The sequence below is a fragment of the Sceloporus undulatus genome, chromosome 5 (assembly GCF_019175285.1).
Source record: "Sceloporus undulatus isolate JIND9_A2432 ecotype Alabama chromosome 5, SceUnd_v1.1, whole genome shotgun sequence".
Lineage (NCBI taxonomy): Eukaryota > Metazoa > Chordata > Lepidosauria > Squamata > Phrynosomatidae > Sceloporus > Sceloporus undulatus.
The window spans coordinates 89,927,640-89,954,253 of NC_056526.1; the positions used below are offsets into that span (position 1 = coordinate 89,927,640).

The window sequence follows — 26,614 nt, forward strand, 5'->3', positions numbered from 1 at the left end:
TTCCTGTACTTTTATAATATCCTGAGATGGCAAAAATGGGTTCAGACATTGCCTGTGTTCATTCCATTCATTCTCCAGCCTAGTAAAGTCAAAAACTGAAACAACAATAAGAATAGCAATAACAATACCACCGTAATCTAGATTGGTAAAACAGATGAGGAAGAAGGGTCAGTGTGGGAAAAAAGTTACACTTGGGATTTTCACTGGCTGATCACTTCATTCCAAGTAGTCAAGCACGATCTCAGTGTTGACTGCTCACAACACTAGACTCACATCTGATCCATGTGCAAAGGTGATTCCAGTGCAGACAACTTAGAGGTGTCTGGACCACTGCTAGTTTTGTGACATGGTTGTAAGGTAGAGAAACAATTTGCAATGATCCTCTTCTGCAGATCACCTGTAGTCTGCCAGATCAGCAGTATCACAAATTGGGACCTAACTGTCAAAATTCAGGTGCTGGTTGTATGGTGTCACATCATTCTCACCTCTTGGAAAACAGAAAGAAAGACATTGATAATGTGCATCTTAAAATGTTTATATCTCACCTTTCATCCTCCCAAATACCACCCCCAAACATTGATCGGGACAAGAAAATGCTGTGGAAGAGACACAGCACCTGTTTTCTATGGTGCAAAACATACTGCAAAAACAATCCAGTTTGAGATCGCTTTAACTGTCTTGGCTCAATGCGAAAGAATTCTGGAAACTGTAGTTCTGAGAGACATTTAACCTTCTCTCACACAGAGCTCTGGTGCCACAATAAAATGACAACTCCCAGAATTCCATAGCATGGAGCTGGGGCAGTTCAGGTGGTGTCAAACTGGGAATTATTTCTGCAGTGCAGAGGCGCCATATGTGGCAAGAGACCCTTTTATTAAAAGATAAAGGTACTAAGGTTCTCTGCTGATGCAGTCTTTCTGAATACTGTTACATTTGGGGCTGTGGAAGACTTTGGTAATTTTTGTTTTAATAAGAAGCTGTGATTATGAGTGGGTGGGAGATAGAAAAATATGCGAACATTTTGAGTACAAATATTTGAAACAAATAATTGTGCCCAGCTGGATAGGTCTTAACCGGAATGTGAACCATCCAATTAACATTCACTGGCTGCGTAAAGTAGAAGGGTGTTTTAAAAAATAAAAACATAAAAAGGCATCTTTCAACTAGTTAATGAGGCATGGAGTTCTGTAGCTTTTCCCTGAGTTCTACACTCATATTATTTTTAATTAGAAAAGCTTGTATCACTGCAGGATTCATATTTGAAACAAAACGCCAACACCCCCCAGAACATGACTAGCTGGTCAGCATGCCCTCTTTAGAACAGGCCATGGCGATAGTCCAAAAGAGCTGTTCATAATCTTTCTATCTGTAACTATGTTTTTAAAAATAATAATTTATTTTTATTTATTAAAATTTCCTGCTTTTCTTTCTATGCAAGAACAAACTGGATAGGAGAGGGGTTGAAACATTATTTTTATCCTGGCTTCATACCCTCCAGGATTTAACAGATGAAAACTAGGGCATATGTGGCCAAACAATATCGGAGTGTGGTAAAGATGGCAAAAGTTATTAATGAGGAAGAACAGACAAACTACAGCAGTTTGCTTTTGCCTGAGCCTATTGGGAAGATCAAGACTCTACCCTCTCCTCTTCTTTCTCTTGCTGAATTGAGTAGAGTACTTTTGCTCTTTGAATTCAATTTGCAACAATTGTAGTAAGCAAAACAAAAGTGGGTGCAAGGGCAGAAAAGGTGAAGCTATTTCTGCCTCTCTACATTGCTACTTCAGGCACTCTGATGATGACAGCTTACTGATTTAGGGAAGAAAGGCCCAAAGTTATGAGGACATGTATGTGAAACTCTTGTTTCCAAAAAGTTGCAACAGCACAGTTTGTTGTAATAATTAGACCTCCTCCCTGTTAGGTCTCACTACCTCATATGTAAGTGGAATTGATGCAAAAATAAGCAAACGTGGCTGCTTTTGTCATGTCTAGAATGATTCCAAGTTGGGCCTTCCAATAATAAAACATAATTTCAATAAAAACTCTTTCCTAGGGAGAAAGTTGTATGTAATGAGAACATCACCACCCATAAAGCAGTGTGGTCTATCTGATCCTAAAAGCAATGGGAAATAGCAGTGGAATTTCAAACAGGCCTGATGTGAGCTTGAATATATGGGAGCAAATTCTACAAGTGATGTCAAACTGCTTTTCTTCATCACCTAGATTATTTTGAATGGTAAATATGATTTGAAAACTAAACAGTTATGTTCTGTTGTAGCAATAATTCACAGAATTGCATTCTTAATTCCAGTTGCTGTCCATTTTCTTGCTCTTGTCTAAGAAGAAGATACTCTCTTAAAGGCAGTCACAATCACTTGCTGAATTATGACAGCTTGATTTTAAAGAAAAGAAAACAGTGTCTGGGCTCTCTTCCAGCAGTTGCACTCTTTCTGGCAGTGGGTCACTGGGATTTCTAAGATTGTGAGAGACATTAATATTAAAATATTCTACATAATAATACGCACTGGGATATCATCTCTCAAGCATGGACAATAAATCAGTTTTATGTGCCTCTTTGAATTTTTAGCTCTAAAATGTTTAGGAAGAATATAATTAAAATTTTAAAAAAGGTTAGCTTACATAATATGAAAAATATAAGTCTATATCCAGTTCGTGTCATCTGAAGGTTACAACTCAGGATTCTTCTCTCTTCAAAGTGCTGTTCTCAGATTTTCAATATCTTTAATTTTGGATTAAAACATGTAGTCTGGTATTCAAAACTTGAAAGATATAGATTTGTATACCATTTGTAACTCTGAGTCTACTGGTTTTTGTTGTTGTTACTGTATGTGCTTTGAAGTTGTTTCCGACTTATGGCGACACTAAAGCGAACCTGTAAGGAGTTTTCTTGGCAAGATTTGTTTGGAGGGGGCTTTGCCTTTGCCTTCCTCTGAAGCTGAGATTGTGTGATTTGCCCAAAGTCCCAGTGGGTTTCCATGGCCAAGCAGGGATTCAAACCCTCCAGAGTTGTAGTTCAGTGTTCAAAGATGGCAAGCATTATGTTTAGAGAAATGCACAAGCTAGAAGAGACTGAAGCAATTTGCTTTTGCCCGAGCCTACTAGAAGGGCAAGATTCTGCCCCTTCTTCTTCAGTAAGCTGAAGACAAAGGGGGAAAGGGGAAAGAGAAATAGAAACTGGGACATTTGAAAAGCAGCTGGAAAAAATGGGATGACAGAGGATTTTTAATAGGACAGTCCCTGTCAAATCAGCACAGCTAGACATTATGCCACTTTGCCAATAGTTTCATTTATTCGTCCTTTCTGCCACGAATGGGACTCAGAACAGCTTACGATAAAATAATAAAACATAAAATGGATAAAAACAATTTTAAAAAAATCAAAATGTAGCTTAAAAACACACAGTGGAAAAAATACTCAGCATCCATGCCCCTTCTGCAACAAGCAAGGTCAGATGTCAAGTATCACTTTTTATTCATTCTGTTGTTTTCCACCACTTCCTGGCCTTCCTTTTATTTCAAAGGTATCAAACCACAACCTTTTAAAAGTGTTGCATGGACACGTAGAATAGACAGTTGACCAAATGCTTTTGTTACTATTCTTAATTATTAGGGAGTTTGGGTTGAAAGCCAATGCCACTGAAGAATTAATGTCTCTTAAGAGTATTAGAGCTGGCATTCACAACATGAAGACTATGATGTATCTACAGAGCTCATCTCAAATGGATGATAGGATATTTAAAGCTACATCTAAAAGGACCTCCAGGGGCTGAGGAAGTCTGCCCCCCTGCTGTCCGCTCAGAGTGACACCAACTCCCAGCACTCCATTGCCCTATTCTGTTTAAGCGTCTTTCCTTTTTACTAAGGCTAGGCAGTTCTAGCAATTATTAGACTGATATATTCTAACTCCTAGATCACTTAAAAGACTTAGGATGAATATATACCCAAATCTATAGATTTAATTTTAAAGTGAAATTGTCACATTTGATTCAAATCTGGAATCAATAAAGAAGACTAGACATCTGTCTTATACAAATGAATCCTCTGTCAATAGGCATAGCTTTAAGCAAATAACGCCAACAGCAACTATTTATTTAAGTTACTCATTTCCAAACTGTGCCACGACTGGGGCTGATTGAGCCGTTCAGCCATGTGGATATGTCAACCAAGCTTTGCCTATCAGAGCACTTGTCTCCTTTACCCACCCATCCCTCCACCCCGCCATATAGACAGTGACATTATCTGAAGGGAGGGGACAAAAAAAAACCTGTAGAATTTTCCTAGGCAAGTGCAGATCAATCTTAGAATTGTCACCATAGTCCACGAACTACAATACACTGTGCCCTGATTATCTGCTGGGGTTTGGTTCCAGGGCTCCCCCGTGGATAACAAAATCCATGGATACTCAAGTCCCATTAAATACAATGGCATAGTAAAATGGTGTCCCTTATATAAAATGGAAAAGCAATAGTTTTTTGTGGGTTTTTCGAGCTATGTGGCCATGTTCTATAAGAGTTTCTTCCTGACGTTTCGCCAGTTTCTGTGGCTGGCATCGCCACAGATGCTGGCGAAACGTCAGGAAGAAACTCTTCTAGAACATGGCCACATAGCCCGAAAAACCCACAAAAAACCTATGGATGCTGGCCATGAAAGCCTTTGACTTCACACTGGAAAATCAATGTTTGCTAATTGGAATTTATACTTTTTTGGAATATTCTCAAGCCGTGGATGCTTGAATCCGTGGTTAAAAAAATCTGTGGATAAAGAGGGATGACTGTACATAGAACACTGACTTCTCTTCCCAAAAAATAATCAGCGCTCTTTAGCTTGGCCAATCAAGAATATGAGAAATCCAAACACTCTCAGTTGATGATCGTAACTCATAGATGGAATATGAGGTAATGGAAATACTATTGGGCATGCCAAGTAATGGGATAACTACCTGAAGGCTCTTCTATAAGCACAAGATATTTCTTCATTACTTCAGAAGTTTGGTGGCTACTAGCTGTTGGACACATCCCACCAGCTTGGGTGGTAAGAGAAGGGGGGCAGTTGGAATGTAGCTGGGGGAAAAGTAGGGAGTCTTGAGTATTTGCAGCTGGCTGGCAAGAAGCTAAAAGGGATATATGCTGCTGGGATGAACAGATTCTCTCTTATATCCTATTACCATCTATATCTGTGCTTGCCAGCCCTCTCATGTTCAACATCTATGTTTTATAAACAATAAAAAATAAGAATACTGGAATAGTGCCACAGGTTTTCAAGAGTTTTCACTCAACAAAGAAACTGACCCTTCAGAAAAGCATCTGCTGGAACATATTACCACTCTGAACCAAGAAAATATAAAGCAATATGATAATATCTGGAATTCTGCAAGAATATAGTGATTTAGAATGCTGGGAAGTTGGGTGAAGAAGTAACTGTGCATATGCACTATGTGAAACTGTAGACAAATTTATTGGAAAGGGATAGGAAAAGGATGGAAACATGCTCTAGGATGGAATTTGGAATTGTAAGTGGTGATCCCAGGTCTACTTGTATAAAATTACCTAACAAAAGTAAGGCTGCAAGCTTCTTCATTGGACCTTCCCTTTAACAGCAGCCACAGCCACCAACATTTTTGGAAGTAGACATTTGATAATTAAAACACATCTAATTAGCTTCTGTACAGTTAGCTGCAGTTAAAAGCACAGACCTCATAAAATAGCTATGTCTTTAGGAGAAGTCTGGCATGTAGAAGCAAATCAGGTGAACTTTCTTCCCAATACTTTATTGATAATGCTTTTTAGAACTCACAAATTCACCTGCTTTTTAAATAGTTAAAAAAAGATATAGGAAATAATATTGTCGATAACACTTAAGACATTTTTCAAGAAGTTAAGACAGTGCTTAAATAATAATAAATAATAAAAATAAAATTTTTATTTGTATCCCGCCCTTCCAAGCGATCAGGGTGGCTTACAGGGTGCACCAATGTGCAAATAACATACAAAGGTTAAAAACAGACACATACAACAAATCTTAAAAACAATAAAATAAAAAGCCCCTTAGCCCAACCTCACGGCCACGAGAGAGGAGGGAGGCCCACAGGATATTTAATCGGGGAATGCCTGATTGAATAGGAAGGTTTTGAGACCCTTCCTAAATTGGGCCAGGGTGGTAGATGAGCGGAGTTCCATGGGCAGCGTATTCCAAAGGGCTGGGGCAGCCGTGGAAAAGGTCCTTCTTGCAGTAGAAGCTAACCTGGCCCCAGGCACCTTCAGGAGTTGCTGCCCAGATGTTCTGAGGGTGCGAGGCGGAATGTACGGAGAGAGGCGGTCCTTCAGAAATCCTGGGCCCAAGCCATTTAGGGCTTTATAGGTAATAACCAACGCCTTATATTGAGCTCGGAAGCGGATGGGCAGCCAATGGAGATCTTTAAGCACAGGTGTTATGTGGCTGGCCCTGGGAGCGCCAGTGACCAGCCGAGCTGCCATGTTCTGCACCATTTGTAGCTTCCGAGTTTGGTATAAGGGTTGCCCCATGTAGAGTACATTACAGAAATCCAGTCTCGAAGTTACCAGAGCGTGTACAACAGTTTCAAGGTCCCTCTGGGCCAGGTATGGGCGCAGCTGGCGAATCAGCCGAAGCTGATAACAGGTACTCTTGACCGTTGCTTGGCTATCAATATGGTTAGTTTTCTTTGATGCAGTGATCATTTGTGAAGATAACTGTGTTTCTGATACCCTTTTGTTTTTCATGATTGTTCCCTAAGATATTCTAGAATTTCATTCTTAACTTGTACAATTTTGTAAACTTCTATGGATCTTCTTGGGACACAATTTCATCAAAGAAACACACAGCCTGATCCTGTGTACATACAATCAGAGCTTTCACTTTTTCAGCTCATCCTTTCCTATGTTTTCTCCCAAGTCATTTTGTTCATATAACCTACAATCCTAAACTCCCTTGCTTTGCAGTCAGTGCCAATTAATTCACTGGGACTTTCTTCTGAGCCACCCTGTTTAAGCTTGTGCTACATTGTACTTTAGAATATCATAGCTATCAGAAAAGTGAAAAATGATGCTGGCTACTGTATTGGTATCATTTTTGAAATATGATCATAATTTATATAATTAGCTGTGACAGCCATGACAAAACAATATGACATGCAAACAAAATAAATTACAGTTTGTGCCCATGTAAATGGAAGAGCTGCTTTAATGTAATCACCACTCCCTGTTGTTGCTCTCCACTTTGATTCAGTGATTTCACTTGCTTGATGATTCATTGAAGTTAAACACTTCCAAGGAAACAATTGCAAGATCACAAACTTCTGTTGTGTCACTAGAACTGTGTGAATTGAGAAGGGCACAGCTTAATAATGAAAGGAAAATCCCCTAATGGATGTTGCCACGGACAAAAATAGGCTTAGGAAAGGTCTGTCAAAAGTTCCTGACAAAAACTGAGGCCAATTTTCAAGTTAAAAAAACCACTTGAAGTGTAATTTCACACAAAGAACTAAAATAAATATGGCAATTATTTCAGTCGGGTTTTTCAGGCACCAATTAAAAAATGTGTATTTGAGTGTCTCACACTGTGACAAGAGTCATGGCAGAATGGGACAAGAGTTTCCTCCAGATGACCTAGATAGGTAGCGTTTGTAAAGTAGAAGAGAAACGTGTTCATTACTTTCAGCCTAAGTGTGTGCTACACATGTGTGACATAGATACATGGCATTAGTTGGGTAAGGAGAGATGTAGAAAGTGGCCATTTTTATGGATTTTCAGAAAGACTTCAGCATACTTGTAGACCATAGCTAGAGTTGCCAGATTGGAGAGGATTCCTGTACCTTTAATCATTGTTAGAAAGAGGACAAGCAACACCAGTTGAAATTCTCTCTTCCACACAGCCATTAAAGGTCAGGAGCCCTCACTAGTTTTCACTGTGGTAACCCTAACTAAATCATATACAGCACTGGTGGGGCACATCTTGGCAAATGTAGTATGAGTTGGCCCCATAGTGTGAGAGTGTCCATAGCTTAAGGAGTGGCCATCAGCCTAGGATAGGAAGGGCCAGTCAGAGTTGTGCATGCATTGCCCAGGGCAACTTGCCATCCTGCGACTATTCTGTAGGCCATTTTTTCCTAGTTGGGATTTTTTTCTCTAGTCCACCTAGGTGAAAAAGCATCTGGGAAAAGGATTTGCCAGGAGAGGTTAGCAGTAGAGTTCTTATGCATCCTCTTTTCCTCCTCCTCACTTCGGAGCTCTACTAGTATTAGATGGGAATCCAAATCCAAAGTCACAGGTTTGAGTTCTATAGCTCTGCCTATTTCATATCAAATTCAGTTTGAACACAGTATAAACAAATTTAAGACATGTTTATTTTTTGTGTTAAGGCCTTGATTTTTATTTGCGTTACTTCTTTTTGAATGCTCCCCATGTGGATATTTTTCTTAAAGAAAATGCAAGATAATGCAGTTGGCACCTGTGGCTTTGAACTGAGAATGAATAGAGCAGGTCGGTGTTGTAGGCAAAATGCTCTGATCTCCTTTATACCACAGATCAGTGTTGTACCAATTCAAGCAGAATCCATAATCTTGTGATTAAGTTGCGTTCAGTATTGATGATGATAAATACTCTTTACTTCTGCCAGAAAATTGTAGCTTCCAAGAGGAAATAACACATATTTCCCTTTTCTTTATATTTTTTTTCAGAGGTGCATTTTCTGAAGTTGTTTTGGCTGAGCACAGAGCTACTGGGAAACTATTTGCAGTCAAGTGCATACCAAAGAAAGCATTGAAAGGGAAGGAAAGCAGCATAGAGAATGAAATTGCAGTTCTCAGAAAGTAAGTATGAAATATATTATTTCACTGTCTTGCCCTGAACAATTGGGGCCATCCTCCGAACCCTGCTAAGAGAAGCATGAGGATGTGGGAGATCATGCTTTGTTGTGGGAGTGCAATGAGGTCTTGTTTTGATTTTGAAGTTGGCTCAGAATAAACTGATTAGGGGGTGCTTAAAAACGCATTTTGATGTGTCAATTTGTGAATCAAACTGGGTGATGATGGTAATAGAATTGCCATTTTTGTATATTCTGAAAGTGCCTAAAAGCAAATTATATATTTTGTTCTGTTGTGCTGTAGGAAGTAGCAATTTATGCATATAAAAGCTATCATTATAAATCAGCTCTCTCAATTTTTTTCTTTATTTTTTTTTTTTTGCTCACCTTTTAACCTGCTTTTAGTTAAATGATGTATTTTGTAAAAAAAAAAAAAGTTAGATTAATATCTATGGCCAGATATATTTGGCAGAACAGACCGCTGTGGCCTTCTGGATTGGGATAGGGGCTGTTTGCCCATGTTTAGGGAAGATAAAAATTACTCCATTCGTATGCACTGTTCACTGTTGGATTTGGCTTGGACTATTCACAATCTTTCATCTCTGCATCAAATGTAATGGGTCTCGCATAAGTAGGGGCTAATAGAAGTAGGGGGGCAGAGTGTTTCTTGATGGCCTTGATGGATTTTCTTCTAGTTTTGACTGACAGGTCTCCTGATGTCCTAATTGGGGATGATGAGGGCTGCTGTATCAGTACAATCATTGCCAAACATCCTTGCCTGAGTTATAAAGTCATTCAGTTCCTTGATGTTTAAATGAAATCACAAGTGCATATGTTTTGCAGATGGCAGAAAATAGGTAATGAATATGATGACACACAGATCAGAGCCTCTTTCATGGCCACATCTGTTGTTGTGATGAAAGTAAGCAAGCTTACTTTGTTGCCATTTCTGGATTTGCTTAAAGTAGGGCAACAGAATTCCTCCTTTTTATGTTATCATGAGATCAGCTTGTGGAATGACAGAGGCCTGTTGCGGCTAGTTTAAAGTGTATGTTGTGGATAAAATTTATATTCCTATATGGAGTCAACAGTTTTGTCTGAGTTGGAGTCAAATCTGACACCAGAATCTGAGACAGAAATAAGGTGAACCTGTCATGGGGTTTTCTTGGCAAGATTTGTTCAAGGGGAGGTTGCCTTTGTTTTTCTCTGAGACTGAGAGAGTGTGACTTGCCTAAAGTCACCCAATGGGTTTCCATGCCTGAGCAAGGATTCAAACCCTGGTCTCCAGAGTTTTATACTAATACCCAAACCACTACAACATGCTGGCTGTCAGTAACTGCAGCACCTTATTATTATTTCCCCTGTCTCTCCTTCCAAAAATTCTTCCTACAGCTAAGGCTTTGACATGTAGGTGCCAAACTGGTCTCCATATCCAAAACACTTCTCAACATGTGCTGCTAAATATAGATGCACAGGTATTTAGGTACTATTCTACTTTCATCAAATTGCTCATTGCCTACAGTAAGATGCATGTTGAGCTATGCTAGTTGGCTATGGACTGCACTAAATATCTTGCTTCTCAATAAAAATGTTAGTCCCTGTCTGGGCAAAACACATTAAATACAGTTACTATTCACTGTTGCAAGTGATTAGTTTATAGTCTGACCCATAATGACTGACAACTCTCTTTTCACACTGTACAAGTATGTGACCCCATTCAGTGCAGAATGTTGGCTGGTGTTCATAACATACATTTCACTGAGCCTTAAGTCTCTAGTTTCAGATCAGAATCTGTGTTATTGTAATTCAAGTAGGTCAGTTACTTAAATGGAAAATATGAGACACTGTGCCCTACAATGGAGATGGGGGAAAAACTTTGAAGCAGCCTATCTTGGCTTCATTTGTATCTAAGACAGTGTCTTCACTAGACTACATCGATGGGTTAATGGTATGTGCAACAGTGTGCAACTGCTCCCTATCATTTGTGATGCGACCTTGGTTGATAAAACATTTACTGAATAGTAAATCCATGACAGGTGAGTATTAACACCATCATGGTATAGTCAGACTGTATGGTGTTTTTCTCCCATAATCATATTCTCTAAGGAGGGAAAGTCTATGGAGTACATAAAACTTGTTACTGTGTACAAGTGAATATTATAGCTGGTCATTTCTTTCTATATCTCCTTTCCAAGATACACTGACCTTAGGATAGGACATTAGATATTTTAAAATGTGCATGTTGGCACCAAGATTTACATTTATCATATAACCATTTTTGTAATTTTTGTTATTTCTGTAGTACGACAGAAAGAATATGTTGAGACCAAGCTGTAGTTAGCAGTCTAGATTTTTCATGAGCTCTTAATGCATAGTTTTCCCAGTTCAAACATCATAGTAAACTCTCTCGAACCAAGAGTCTTCTCCAAAGCTGTGGGAAGGAAAGGGGGGATCTTCTGACCTTGTCACATGTTTCTTATCCAACAAATTCAGCTGTGTTCTAGTGTGAATATGATGTGTGAAGCACACTACTGGTTGGGTTTGAATGCAGTGCTAAAGAGACTTTAGTGAGATGTGGATGACCCTAATGCCCTCTTTGAGTTGTAGATTCTCTTCCTTTCGTTCTCCACAGCTGATAGAATGACTGGAAACTTTCACTGCAACTTTTTCTTAATCATTTTTAGCAGTGTCATCCAGACCAACACTTTTGTTATCTCTAATTGTGATTAGCTTAAATATGTTAGCTTCAGAGCGTATACGGTGAAGTTGGCTGCTTTTAATGGAACCACAGTTAAGATCAACTTAGGCCCTTATTGCACGTAGGGAAGGTGGGATTGTCCATCGTGCTTCTAAAATGTAATTGAGGCTTCCCGCTTTTCTTCTGTTGACGAAGCGTTCACAGAGAAGCCAGCAGAGGCCATTTTTTTAAATAACAGGATATCCCGTTACTTAAAAAATGGCTTTCCATGAATGCTTCATCAACAGAAGAAAGTGGGAAGCCTCAATGACGTTTTAGAAGCTTGACAGATGATTCCCACCTTTGGGCTTCTGCAACAGTTCTGCAACATTTCACCCACGTAAGTGGGTCCGTGTGATAATCCCCATAGTGAAAGTTTCTTTGCCCAAATGAAACTATAAATCAGAGTTAACGAAAAGCCAAAGTGAAAATTTTCAATCGCCTTAGTTTGGCCAGAAAAAAAAAAAGGGAAAGAGTGCTGGAAAGAAATTAGGGTTACTTTTGTCTCACAAAGCCACAGTTCAAAATATTCAAATGTAGTCAATGTCTTTATACCATCAGGAACGATTTCCAGTTTCACGAAGGTGTTTGTTTTTATTTGCATGTTTTTCATTGTTATTTAAATTATATTTTTATTATTGTCATTCAAATGCTTAAAAGACTGAAGAAATCCTTCACCTTGTATGATATTTCTGAATCTTGTTCCAGTAGAAATGATGCAGTTTTACAGGTTTTTACAGTAAAGAGAAGTGAACCAGTTGAAATTATATGGAGCATTTTCACATTAAGTAATAGAAAGTAGTTTCAGGTTTCTTCATTCCAATATGTAATAAATAAACCATGTTTCAGACAATAGAGATGTGCCTGATACTTAATATTGGAGATCTGAGAAGTTATAGGCTGTATTGCAAATACTATATTCTTAGACAGCCATAAATAGCTTAATTCACAAATAGTGGTTTTGCCTCTTCTTAATATATGTTACTGAAAACATACATCTATAATGTAATTTGTGAGTTGGCTTTAATTCCCATCATGATTCTGTTTTTTTTAAAAAGGATTGTAAATACAAAACAGTTAAATAATACCTTATGAGAAACATCTTAAAATAGTCTTCCAATTACAGCTTAAGAAAAATTGGAGTGCACTTTATGTAGGCAAAATGTGGGTATATCTAGAGGTCTCTTGTTGTTATTGTTGTTGTTCTGTGCCTTCAAGTCAACTCCAGCTTAGGGTTTTCTTGGCAAGATTTATTCAAAGAGGCTTGCCATTATCCACTTTTTATCTCTGGCCCCCAAATATTTATAATCACTGGAAGGCTGGAGACTACACAAACACGGTTGGCTGTTCTGTGTGGCCCATGAGCTGCACAACTTGCACCTCTGGTGTAAGGCTAAACTGAAGAAAAGATGATGAATTGGGATACTCAGCAGGCTTATTAGCATGTGCAGAGTGGGACAAAAGACTTCACAATTGGCAACCCACTAAATCAAATATGGCCCATCAGTCCTTGTGATGTCACAACAAGCAATCAAGAAAGCTCCTGCCTTTAACATGTACTTGGGGGTTCAAGAATGGAAAGTGAGGACCTGTCAGGCCTGAATACACTTGTGGTGGGTGTTGTTCATCTTGGCAGGTCACAAGTTGTTTTGGTGAGCTATTGTTGCTGTGTGCCTTCAAGTCATTTCTGACTTATGGTGATCCTTAAGTGAACCTGTAATGGGATTTTCTTGACAGTTTATTCAGAGCAGGTTTGGCATTGCCTTCCTCTGAGGCTGAGAGAGTGTGACTTGCCCTAGAACACCCATTTGCTTTCCATGACTGAGTGAGGATTTGAACTCTGGTTTCCAGAGTACCATATATATTCGACTATAAGTCGACCTCATGTATAAATCGAGGGCAAGTTTGGGGGGGGTGGTGGTGGCAAAATTTTGGATATTGATATGACTCATAGATAAGGTGAAGGTGTTAGGGACATGTAACGAAGGATCTAAACGATGAAGCAAAGGGAAACAATGCAAAGGAACTTAAAAATCCCAGCAAGCATAACTGTTTGTGTTTGCCCTAAAAGCTGGATGGACGAGAGGTAGAGAGAAAGCCAGTGCTTCCAGGACAGATTATACTCATGCCTTTTACTAGGCACTTGTTCCTTTTCTTAGAAGAGTTAAAATACAGTACTTACATTGACCTGTGGATAAGTCGACTCAGGTTTTTTGGATCACTTTTTTAACTAAAATTTCCAGACTTCTACATAATATAAAGTATGGTCAAACCACACCATTATACTGGCTGTCCTGGCCACCTGCTGTATAGACAAAATATTTCTGTTATAAATTATGTTATAATTGTATCATGTATAAGCATACAGATGATTATTTAAGATTTCTCTAACAAAAGATGTAGAGACTATCCAAAGTATTTAGTAATTCTGGTGCTCTTTGCAATAATATTTTTTTTCTTTGTATTTTTTAAAGTGGCATTGTGAAGTACATGTGAAGGAGAGCTGTGGTGTGCAAGAATGCATACTTTGTGCTTTTAAATGTCATGATTTATTAAATCTCTCTTGTACAATGGTTTTCTGAAGGTCTAAGTAAGCCCTAAGTTAACTTTGAGGAGGAAATATCCTTTATAATAGAGACAACAGTGGCTCAGAGCTGTGGTTACGATAGTGATCTAGCATGACACTGCAGAAACAACTGCTTCTCAAATAGTTATTTAAAGATATTGTCAAGGTGACATTAAGGCTGTCAAACCTCCACTTGAGTGACTTTTGGCACTGTGAGGGAATTGCGTAGCCAGCAAAAGCCACAAGTCTAAGAATGGATACCTTCTGTTGCAGATGACAGGTGTGGGGCACTGTTCTGGCACAGGAAGAAAGTGGCAGCTGTAGGTACTAAGTTCATCCTTTGGGGTGGCTAGTGGTGGCTTCCAGGTCACGAGGTGATGAATCCAGTCTGAGTTTTTACAGGAATTATCCAAGGCACTTAACTTTTTGGAGGAAAGGGTTCAGAATCTTGGATAAGTCTTTTAAAGCAGTGCATCTGACTGGCATTTCCTCCCCAATATGTAATGAGTCAATACCATATTGGTGTATGTTGGATAGAGTTAGTTTTTCTCTTTTTTCTGGAAACCTACCTGGGAATATCAGGCAATGACTCAGGGAGCTGCACTGCTCCATGGACCACCACTTTGAATAGCATTGTTATAATGTTTGTATTAAAACCTGGACCACATTTACTTCCCTACTGACATGGAAGTTGCCAGCCACCACTGCTGTGCTCTCTGTTTGGCCTTTTAAACATCTATCCTCCAATGTTTTTTTCCTCCCAGAATGGTGTTTGACCTGTCAGATGCTGGGAGGCAGTGTGTAGCAGGCAAGTAGTAGATAGATGAAGGTTAGGTATTTATTTAAAATCCTGCTTCCTAGTTTTAAATGCTATAAGCCACTTCAAATCTCAGGTCTGAGGAAAAGTGGGATGTGAATGAATATCACTGTCAAATCAAAATCAAAATGAGCCCTTGTCAAAACCGATGTTAAAAAGAATTTGGGGAAGAAAAAAAAGAAATGTGAAGTTAAAAAATGACACTGGCAAAACCCACAAAAACAGTAGACCAGTCATATCTTAAGCATTGCCACAAATCAACTTAAGAGTTAACCAGACTGTGTAATTGGGAAAAGAAATCCAGACCACAAAAAGGGAAAAGACAGAACTTGGTTTAATCTGTCAATAGAATGAATCACTCACAGGGTCTCTGTACAATAAATCTGCCCACAAGGCTCCCACTATAACCAGGTTTCCTGCAGAAATCTGGAATCATCAGTAAAAGGGGGTGGTTAGTCCTTGTGACCTTTGTGGAGAAGGAAAACCAGAGCCCTTTCTGCTCAGGCCAGGCCAAAGTTTTTCTGAACAGCAGACTGTCCTGGAATCTACTGCCGAGGGACACCATTCTGAAACCCTGACTGTTACCTTCTCATACAATAAGTCAATGTAAATGAGACTGATTATGTTAGAAAGTTGTCTTTTAAGAGGTGAGTCATATTGGCAAAGCCAATATGCATGGCTGTAATATTGAGGTCATCCAAAGAATGTCATCAAACCAATCCAACTTTCTCAGCAGGCAGTGTAATAAATTCAGCAGAACAAGGTATGAATCCTAATCAATGAGTTCACCAAAACTGAAAAACAATGATATTTAGAATTAAGCTGCTTCTCTCTCCTTAGTAGTTTCACTTCATCACTGACTATGTTCAGCAGGCATTCTTCTGATGCTCAACATGTTTGCATCTCTCTACTAATAGCAGCATTTAAGATACATTTGACTCATCATATCAGCTGATATTTATTCCCCCCAGAAGCCGCAATCTGCCAGCGAAGGCTTTTTTGCCATGCTGGTATACACAGGGTTTTGGTAAACAATATGCCCCTGCATGATGCAGTGGTTTGTGTGCTGGACTAGGGCTCTGCTAGATTAGGATTTGAATACTTATTCAGCCATGGAAGCCCACTGGGTGACCTTGGACAAATCACACTCTCTCAGCCTTAGAGGAAAGTAAGAACAAGCCTCCTCTGAATAAATTTTGCCAAGAAAATCCCATGATAGATTCGTTTTAGGTTCACCATAGGTCAGCAATGACTTGAACTCACACAGTAAACGCATAAGATTTTTCATGCTGTAGTTCAGAGCTTTCTAAATAGTAATGAAAATTTAAAAACAGACTAAGGAGTGTTTTTGAGCTTTGTTGAATAGAGCCAGTTATTTGAGAGTTGGTGTGGTGGCTTGAGTATTGAAAGAGGACTCTGACAGACCAGGATTCAAACCCCACTCATCCCTGGATGACTTTGAACAAGCCATACTCTCTCAGCCTCAGAAGAAGGCAATGGCAAACCCTCTCTGAAAAAAAATGTTGTCACAAAAGCACATAAGAACATTGTCAAATAGACCTCCGTCTTTTCTGGAGCCTAGGCCTTCAAGCTTATTAGGCTTTCTTGGTCTGCATTCCAAACTCAACGTGGGGAGTAATCAGCCAAACTTCTCTTGACAAGAAATTCTGTAAGAGGGATGCCACAACAGGGAAATCAATTCTGTCTGGTTCCTTCAACCTATGGGTGATAGCAGGATCAAGAGCTTTTCTGCTCAATGGAGTTGTGGTGGTAAAGTTTTGCTGGTAAAACAGGGAATCCTTGTTTTTAAAAAAAAACAAAGTTCAGAGTCACTTTGCTGTAAATCAACACAACTGACGCTGGTTGCCACATGGGACATCTTCGTTCGTAACAGGCCGTCTCTTACAAAGCTTAATACATGGGAGAAAAAATTATGAGAAGAAGCATTTTGTTAGCTATTGAAGTCTAAAATCACTTAAAGCAGGGATTATACTGTATCTGTAAATTGGTCCTCTCCCTTGCTGATCTGCACTAACAGAGTCACACTCACATGCACATCTTGCAGTTGGCCAGCTCCCGTTTATAACATCATCACCAGTGTGCCTTCTCTTTGATGTATCCAGTATCAGGGTGTGTGGAGCTGTGTTGTGAAACCACAACAGAGCAAAAACCTCTGATTAACTATCACACAGGGAACTCAGACAAAAGCATTTGTACTACCATCTGGTGCTTCAAAACCTAGAAAATGCAAAAACAAATGAGCAAGAATTGTGTGGGTTTCATGATACTAAAAGGGATAGAGTTTCAGTAATCTGCATAGCCTGATTCCTCTCTCCTGTTTCTTAGACAGGTTTTCTTGTGCCTTTGTCTTCCAACAGAGTTCATGTTCTGCTGTGATCATTGATTGATTCCTGTGGGAGAGTTAAACAGAGTCTTTAACCATAACTGAATCATCATGCCCCATATGGGTCAAATAAATGTTGTTGCCTACATGGATATTGTTCATTACTGAATTTACATTCTCTGGTACAAGCATGTGCCTGATTAAATGTTCTTTTAAAAATCATTCTTTTAAGTAGACCCATCTGAGGTCAAGTGAATTAATAACATTATTTATCAGAAATCACTGAAATGTGCAGCTTTAGTATTTATTTTCTTAAGTTTGCATTAAGGCATTTGATGTTTTTGTTTGCGGGATGAAACAGCAAAAAAGAACATAGCATTTCTTTTATTGGGAATAGAGTAATAATAAACAGTAATAATAAAATGATCTCTTACAAATAAATCCACTAAAGATTTCCATTATCTTGTTAAAATAATAGTGTCTACATGCCAGAAATGTCATTGTTTAGTGTAAACCCAAGTCTAATTAGATGAACTGCCCTTGAATGTAAAAGGTATTTGCTAAATTCAGAAAATGATGTCATGGGCCATTCATTTATCCTCAGTCAGCATATTACTTGTATGCTGTTTTTAAAGTTACTTATCAAGCCATAGTGGGAAGGAGTTTACTGCATAGATTGGATTTAGGTAAAAATGCAAAATAATGCACAAGAAGGAACCAGATAAGATAACACGTGTTGTTGTTATGTGCCTTTAAGTCATTTCTGACTGATGGCGACCCTACGGCAAACCTATCACAGGTTTTTTTGCAAGATTTGTTCAGAGGAGGTTTGTCATTCCCTTCCTCTGAGGCTGAGACCATGTGACTTGCCCAAGGTCACCCAATGTGCTCCAGAGTAATTCTCCAGCATTAGCAATGAGGCAACATCCTCCACTGCACATGAACATAGCAGCCTAGCATAGGGGCACAGAACAGCCCATGTTTTACTCTCTCCTCCAGTTCTTCACTGACACATCCCAGCATTTCCTGCCTTCACTCCACCTAAGGCAGTGGTTCCCAACCTGTGAGTCAGGACCCCCTTGGGGGGTCGAATGACCCTTTCATGGGGGTCACCTAAGGCCATTGGAAAACACCTATTTAATTATAGTTATGAAGTAGCAATGAAAATAATTTAATGGGTTTGGGTCACCACAACCTGAGGAGCTATATTAAAGGGTCACTGCATTAGGAAGGTTGGGAACCACTGAGCTAAGGCTAGGGCTGGCCCTGATGAAAATGCTCCTGATTCAAACTTAAGAAGCACGGTCCTAGCATAAGCAATCTGATGAGAGAGGGGCTGGTAGGTTCCCCCAACCCAAGTGTGCCAGGGACCAGCATTGTATTTGTGCCCAACAACTGTTTATTTCTGCCCTGGAAGAGGCAGTGACTCTCAAACTAGCACCAGTCCATAGTCTTTGCGTTTGCACATTCATTGTATTATATTAGCTAGGAGAGTTTAATGAGTGAGATTTGTGTGGGTTTCATGGTAGCAAAAGTTTTGCATATCTCCTGCGCTCTCTACGTTGTGCAGCATTCCAGATGTATGAACATCTTGCAAGCTTTAAGTCTCCATGGAGACATCTGTTGTATTCACTGGCTCAGCAGAACTAAAGAGAGATTAGCATCTGCAGTTCTGTGAAGGAGAGGAGAGTGTCATTAATTTAGTACAAAAAGCCTTGCAACTATTTTGTCAAATAAGGAGGGTCCACACTCCTGTCTCTTTTTTACAGTGAGTATAACCTGTACTTTTGCCAAGTTTATGTGAGGGTTCACCTATCCTCAAGAAAGAAGAGTAAAACAACATCTATGGATATCCCTCTCTCCCAAAAGTATAATGAGTATAGAAACACTGGCTGAATGTTAAAAGCCATGAAGTAACTTACTAGAGGTGGGGTGGAGCTAACACATGGTGTTTAGGGTTCTGAATTATGAGATGCAATATCTATGTCTTTGCTTTTGCTAGGAACTTTGGGTCAATCTGTTCAATTGCTGATCTGTAATGAGATAGTTACTAGGGTTACAAGTCTTCACCTGGAAAATAGTGAGCACAATTCAAGTGAGAGTTAAGTCTGGTTAAGTTCTTTGATTTCTAAGCATTTCTAAGTGTCATTAACTCTTACTTGGATTGAGACAAGCATCTGTATTAGGGGTGAAGAATCTACAGCCCATAAAGTGCATATAGCCCTTGGCCCAAAATCATGCAGCCCTCAGTATTTGACAGATGATTCACACCAGCGCAGAGAACTCATTTGGAATGTTCTACAGCTGAGTATTGTGGCAGGAACTCGACTCATTCTCTCCCTTCCTACAGCGCATGTCCTAGCCTGTATGGGAAATATATCTTTTTATCATAGCCTAATGGAGTGAAGAAATATCTCTTTTACCAGCACAGACGATCTCCATCAGCATGTCTAGATAGTTAATTAGCTAGGAACAGTGCATAGTATAGTAGACTTCTCTCTTCTTTTCGATATACAGTCAGCCGTCCTTATCCACAGATTTTTTTATCCACAGATTCAAGCATCCACGGCTTGCAAATATTCCCCCAAAATATAAATTCCAATTAGCAAACCTTGATTTTCTATTTTATATAAGGGACACCATTTTACTATGCCATTGTATTTAATGGGACTTGAGCATGCACAGATTTTGTTAATAATAATAATAAATGATTTATTTATAACCCATCCAATCACAAGGAATCTGGATGGGTTACAGCAATAAAAATACATAAATATAAAATACATAAAAATAAAAATACACTGTTCTTCTTGAGCTAGCCCTGATGGAGATGGGCCAGCAGTTTCACTCTCTCCCAGGCCAAAAGATGACAGTTGCCATGGAGGAAGGGCTGTTCTTTCTTGAGGCTAGCCCTGATGGAGATGGGCTAGCCTTTTCACTCTCTCCCAGGCCAGAAGATGACAGTTACCATGGATGGAGGGCTGGAACCAAACTCCAGCAGATAACAAGGGCCCACTGAATCTTTCCTAGACTGTCAGCTGACATATTTAGTTTAATCAAAGGAAGAGATTGCTCACTTTGCTTATATGAACACCAGTTTCCTGCCCCAGTGGCAGGCACGGGGGTAAAGACTACACCAGGTGACACTACAGAAGAGGGATGGCATCCTGGTGGGGTCCTCCTCTGACTGTGACAGAGACACGAGCATGTTCTTTGTGTCTTCACTGCCAGCCTGGCTCTCTCTCTGGGAACCAAGGCAACAGCAAGGGTGGCAGAGGGGTAGGGGCACCACTCATGTCTTTGTTATTATCCCAGATCCCTCCCTGGGGAGAGAGCTGAGCTGGTGGTGAGGACGGCGGAGGGGTGAGTGTACCCCTATGTCTTCGCCACTGTCTTGGCTCTCTTCTGGGGAGGGAGCCAGGCCTGTGATGAAGACATAAGGAGTGAGTAGTGGGGTAGGTGGGGGGTAGGATGTCGCTATCCCCCTTGCCAGCAGCTCCCCCACTGCATTGGGTGTCATTACACTGGTGATGTCACTACCTTCACAAAGAAGTGACATAGCATAAGATAGTGTTAGATCTTGCTTCAAATTACATCAGCCAGCTAATTGCACCAGCCATTGCTTTCTCTATGGCACCTGCCATGAGTTTATTATTTATCAAGTCATATTGTTTATACTTATATCTCATTTAATCTTGTGTTGGCATTTTACCTAAACCTAAGCTTTCTCTAGCTCTTGGTCATGTACACTCATTCTATAAAACACAGAGCTTTCTGCATTGTATTTTATATACTTTGCAGTATATGTTTTATGAACTTAACATCTACACCTCCAGGCTTCAAAGTTTGCAACAAATCTGCATAGGCCTGCAACCCTAGCACGTATTCTGTACGTCAAAATGGCAGTGCCCTGAACAGATGGGCGCTGCCATTTTGACATGATGGACACTTAGCGTCTGCATGTTGCGGTGCGATATTGACATTGCTAGTGCGTCATTGGCGCACTGCGGTGTTAGTATCGCACCACAAAAAGAACCCGCATTTTGTGGGTTCTTTTTGCTCCATGAGGAAGCCATGAGGTTCCTCCATGAGGTTTGTCCACTGCAGCTTCCTCACGGAGCAAAACAAGGCGCCGGCAGACCACCCTTTTTGGGCAGACTGTACCGGGCCATAGAATTGTATTTCTTACATTTCCTGTATACTATTGTAAATCTAAACTTTGTAACATATCATTATAAATAAGATGTGTTGTTAAAACAAGCTGCAGACTAGCATCTAAAGAGAAGGAATGGCCAGCTGGTTTTGCGAGACAGATACAGAACCTGACACTTACCAGCCCTGCCAACATTCATTTGTAAAGAAAAGAAGTCATCTCACTCTTTGTTATGTGTATTTCACATAAGTGTTGTCATAGATGGCTTGTGGATCATGTGTGTGTGTTGGGGTGGTGTGCCTTCTACTATTTTGGGGTGAGGCATCCTCTCCACATGGTCCACAAGAATGCCATATTGCTGTGTTTTGCTCTGTAAAGGCAAAATATCATTATAGTGCCTGCAGATGTTACACACAACATTGCTCAATTGATACTCTAGCTTTAATGTTTGCTGTCCAGGGATCTCCCCACCCCCAAGAAACATTCTTATCATTTAGCTCCTTATAACATTTCAGGTATTTCTTACAAACAGGGAAGAAAGGTTGCTTTGAGTAGTCATCTGTGCCTTCACACACATGGGTTTTGTGCTTGCACAGAGATCTCATTCAGAATGTTCTAGTACTGAATAGAGTTATGGTTAGGTCAGGCTTTCCCAAACCTGCTATTTGAGTACAACTCTCCTCATTCACATACAACATGGGAAATGGTTGTGCACCTGACTAAAAAGAAAGGGACTCAAGCATACAAATGGGAAATGTACTACTGTATTAGTTTAAGTTGCCACCTTGTACAACATTGACTTTTTCTTGACATAGAATCATAAAATCATAGATTCGTAGAATTGAACAAAACCACAAGGGCCATTCACTGCTGCAGACCCTAAGTTATGGAATAGTTTGCCAGCGGAGATCCGTCTTATCACTACCTTAGACGCCTTTAAGAAGGCACTAAAGACAGATCTCTTCCAGGGGGCTTTCCCATCGGATTTGGTATAGAGGCAATGATTAAGACCCCCCCCCTCTCTAAGTATGATGGTATATGAATTGGTGTTTGGAGATTTTAAGGAACTAATAGGGATGTATAATTCAGTATTAATATTTTATTAACTGTTCAATTGCATTGTATTATTTTAGTGATGTACCCGCTTCGATCCTTGGAAGAGACAGGACATATAATTGAAAATTATTACTATTATTATTATTAATCCAACCCCCTGCCATATAGATATATATATAATTACAGCATTCCTGAAAGATGCCCATCCTAGCTCTGTTTAAAGACCTCCAAAGAAGGAGAATCCACCATTCTCCAACTGTCAAACAGCTCTATAGTGAAGATGTTCTTCCTAATATTTAGATAGAATCTCTTTTCTTTTACTTTGAATCCACTGGTTTGTGTTTGAGTCTCAAGAGCAGCAGAAAACATTCCTTCAGGTATTTAAAGATAGCTGTCAAATCATCTTTGAGTCTTCTCCTGTGCAGGCTAAACTTACTTAGCTCCTTCAGTCATTCCTCATAAGACTTGGTCTCCAGACCATTGATCATCTTGATCACCCTTCTGTTGGGATAAAGCACCCAAGGGAACAGCTTCATTTGCTAAGTCTCTCCCATCAGGTTGCTGTTAAAGGCAGTTTTTAAAACCAGAAATCCCAAGTCTCACTGCTGCATTGATGCCTTTTCTTTCCTCCCTGTCTCTTCAGAAGGGATGTTAAGGTTCCAGACCAGTTGGTAGTTGTATATTCACTCTGGTGCCATTCTGCTGAGGAAGGAACTGGTAGTCTTTTATCTAGCCAAAGAAGAGAAGAAATTGATCCCAGATACTCCTCCCTCTCCTTCCTCGCAGACTTGTCTTCCCCCCAGAGCTTCAAGTGTTGCCCCCCACACACACACACACATTTTTTCTTGCTGCCTCTCCTCTCAGAGTGTCTGATGAAAGAAAGAGCAACAGAGCAGTTCCAACCTGTTAGCCAAGTCCTGACAAATCTCCCAAAGGATAAGCAGGGCTCTAAATTTGAAAGCTCCTTTTTGCCACTACTACTCCCTCGCTACTCAGTCAGTCTGTCCCCAAATAGTGCTGCTCATAGCTACAAAAGCAATGCCCTGCTCTCAAATCTTATGTGAATTTCCCAACCACCAGTATTAGCAAAAGGCATGGCTGATCTTCCCTGGTTCAGTTTATAATTAGGCTCATAAAAAATGAATGATTGCCCTCCCAAATTTGGAAATAGCTTGCTTTATTTAGAGGTAGATTATGAATTCAGCCAAACCCTGGAATTGCCATAAGAGCAATACCAGGCTTGGTGGCTTAGTTATGAGATAATTGAAATCCTTAGTACTATCAGAAATGCAAAAGGGTCTAGAATCATAGAGTCATAGAATCGTAGAGTTGGAAGAGACCACAAGGACCATCCAGTCCAACCATGCAGGAAACCTCAATCAATGCATCCGTGACAGATGGCCATCCAGCCTCTGTTTAAAGACTTCCAAGAAGGGAGATTCCACCACTGTCCAAGGGAGTGTGTTCCACTGTCAAACAGCCTTTACTGTCAGGAAGTTCCTCCTAATGTCGAGGTGGAATTTCTTTTACTGTAGCTTGCATCCATTGTTCCGGGTACTGTTCCCTAGAGCAGCAGAAAACAAGCTTGCTCCCTCCTCATTATGACATCCCTTCAAGTATTTAAACAGGGCTATCATATCACCTCTTAACCTTCTCTTTTCCAGGCTAAAATCCCCAGCTTCCTAAGTTGTTCCTCATAGGGCATGGTTTCCAGATCCTTCACCATTTTAGTTGCCCTCCTTTGGACATGCTCCAGTTTCTCAACATCCTTTTAGAATTGTGGTGCCCAGAACTGGACACAATATTCCAGGTGGGACCTGACCAGAGCAGAATATAGTGGCGCTATTACTTTTCTTGATCTAGACACTATACCTTTATTGATGCAGCCTAAAATTGCATTGGCCTCCGATCTGGTCCCACCAATCCCACCAGCAAGGGTCCAGGAATCTGTCCCAATGACCTTCTCTTTACTAGTCTTCTCCCACAGTGGGAGTTGTATCCACCCCTCAAGATGATGTCCAGATTGCTATTTTGGAGCTCACCAGGTAGCAGAGGGTAGCCAGGACACATGTAAAAGTAAGGAAAGAAAAAGCTGAGAGAGGCTTGTATTACAGACCAGAAGGCTGACCCGCTTGCTAGCTGGCCAGTGAAGCATTCACTTTTTGTCTAGCTCAGATTAGAAACCCAACCAGCAAGGAATTATGCATTTGTAAAGTATAATGTTTGCTGACACCTTTATGCATTTCCGATGATTCATATTTCTAAGGCAGAGAATGCCAATTTACCCAGCCATGCTGCTGAAAAAATACACATTAGGAGAATAATGCTGCCTTGGAGTTTGGGGAAAATATTTCTTCGTTGAAATATAATTCCTAGTTATAGTCCAATATGTTATATAGCCAGCCATGGTGCAAGAGGAGTTCAGGGAGCTTTAGTTGGAAAAAGGAACTTCTTTCAAGTTCTGCTGTAGGTAACATGTAAAACTAGCTTTATTCCTAATTAAGGCCTGCTGTTATCTCTAATATCTTGTCCATAAAAATGGAGTAGAGGTTCTTGACAGAGAAAAAATCAGTGGTGTTCATGGACTGTGTGGAGGGCACTGAAATGGGGAGGGAGGTGATATTATCCCCCACTTGATCCAATAACTGCTGACAGAAAATCTTAAAACTTCATGAAATCTCATAATCTAATAAATTCTGGGAAAGCTTTCACCTTTAAATGCGGCCTAAAATGATTTTAAAAACATGGCAAAGTTAGGCTTTGACAAAGGAATAAAAGCACAAAGCTATTTCTTTCCTATTAAATTCAGATATGAGACCAACAAACCACATGTTACTCTGATAATTATTTTAAGTTTGCATTAATCTGAAGCTAATTTCAAGAATTTGGAGGCAAAGGACTCAGTTGCCTGCATCAGGAATTATGTAGCCTAGAACAAGAATATGTAGTAATACACTACAGTATCTTCCAGCTGTGCCTTGGCAGGTCACATATATAGATTTTATAGTATAGATACTGTATGAAACTAAAAGCCAATACTTTGGATGTTAAATTGCAACAAAACTTTTCCTCTTGTCACCAACACCTATATGATGCATGAGAAGAATTTCTTTCCATGTCTCGCCTTCTGTTTTCTCCCTGGAACATTCATGTTTCACTGCTATAATCATAATAAAACATGGTCTGTCTTTCTCTCTGTCTCTGTCTCTCTCTATCTAATCTGTCAGCTATCTATTTCAGGCAATTTAGTATTCTTTCTTTGGTATTCAGAGAATCACAGCGGGACAAGGAAGTGTGAAAGTGAAACACGCTTGATTCACATCAAGTTTCTATAAATCAATAAATTCTCAACGTAGTTGATCTTCTCTGCATAGCAAACAGTGCAAAATGCACAAAAGGATGTTTATCTTTGAACTGCTGAACTTCTATGGTGATAGAGGGTATTCCTATCCAATGCCCACAAGAACTGCTGAGCAGTCGGTTCTTTGATTTTTGTAACTTTACATCTGTTGTTTCTCATTTATGAAAGGCAGGAGCTGTTCATTATTGACAATGTACAGCAGGAACGCTGACATCAACATCTGATAGGACACAAGCCCAGAACCTGCCTTTGAGTTCCTCTGTGTATTTCCCTCTCTTTCAGTGGAAGCTGACTCATTTGTTAAAAATGCATTTTTGTTACCCAGAAGAATGCACTAGAAGGCATCTAACTTGCCTATCTGAAGTTAAAATCAGGAAGTGTCATCAGTGTTTTTTTTTTCCATATACACATACAGACATGTGTTTAAAGATTTATCTTTCGTTTCCAAACAAGCTTATTATCAATATGAGTTCATGATATCTCATTTTTCACTGGTTAAATTGTATAATAGATCAGATCCATAAATATCCAAACTCACTAAAATTACCTTAAAAATCAACCATTTTGTGAATGGTGTTTCACACATTTACTTCCATCATCTGGGCACTTTTTCTGTTTTTTAATTGGAAACATACCAAAAAATTACAAAGCCAAACACAACCAAAGCCATATACAAATCAGAAACTAATATATTAAGACACTAAATAGCTTTAATACAGAATTGATAAGTGCATTCCCCTCAA

General features: G+C 39.7%; 1 protein-coding gene across 2 annotated transcripts in view; it reads left to right on the forward strand.

Annotated features, from left to right (window-relative positions):
• The window catches only part of CAMK1D (calcium/calmodulin dependent protein kinase ID), a 240,257-nt gene that overhangs the window by 105,894 nt on the left and 107,749 nt on the right, over positions 1 to 26,614 (forward strand). The window contains exon 2 of one of the 2 annotated variants that reach the window (XM_042468787.1): positions 8,713 to 8,844. In XM_042468787.1, the coding sequence (XP_042324721.1) occupies positions 8,713 to 8,844 (132 nt within the window). Of the gene's footprint in view, positions 1 to 8,712; positions 8,845 to 10,773; positions 10,874 to 26,614 lie in introns of those variants that run through there. The other variant, XM_042468788.1, reaches the window with a different exon arrangement.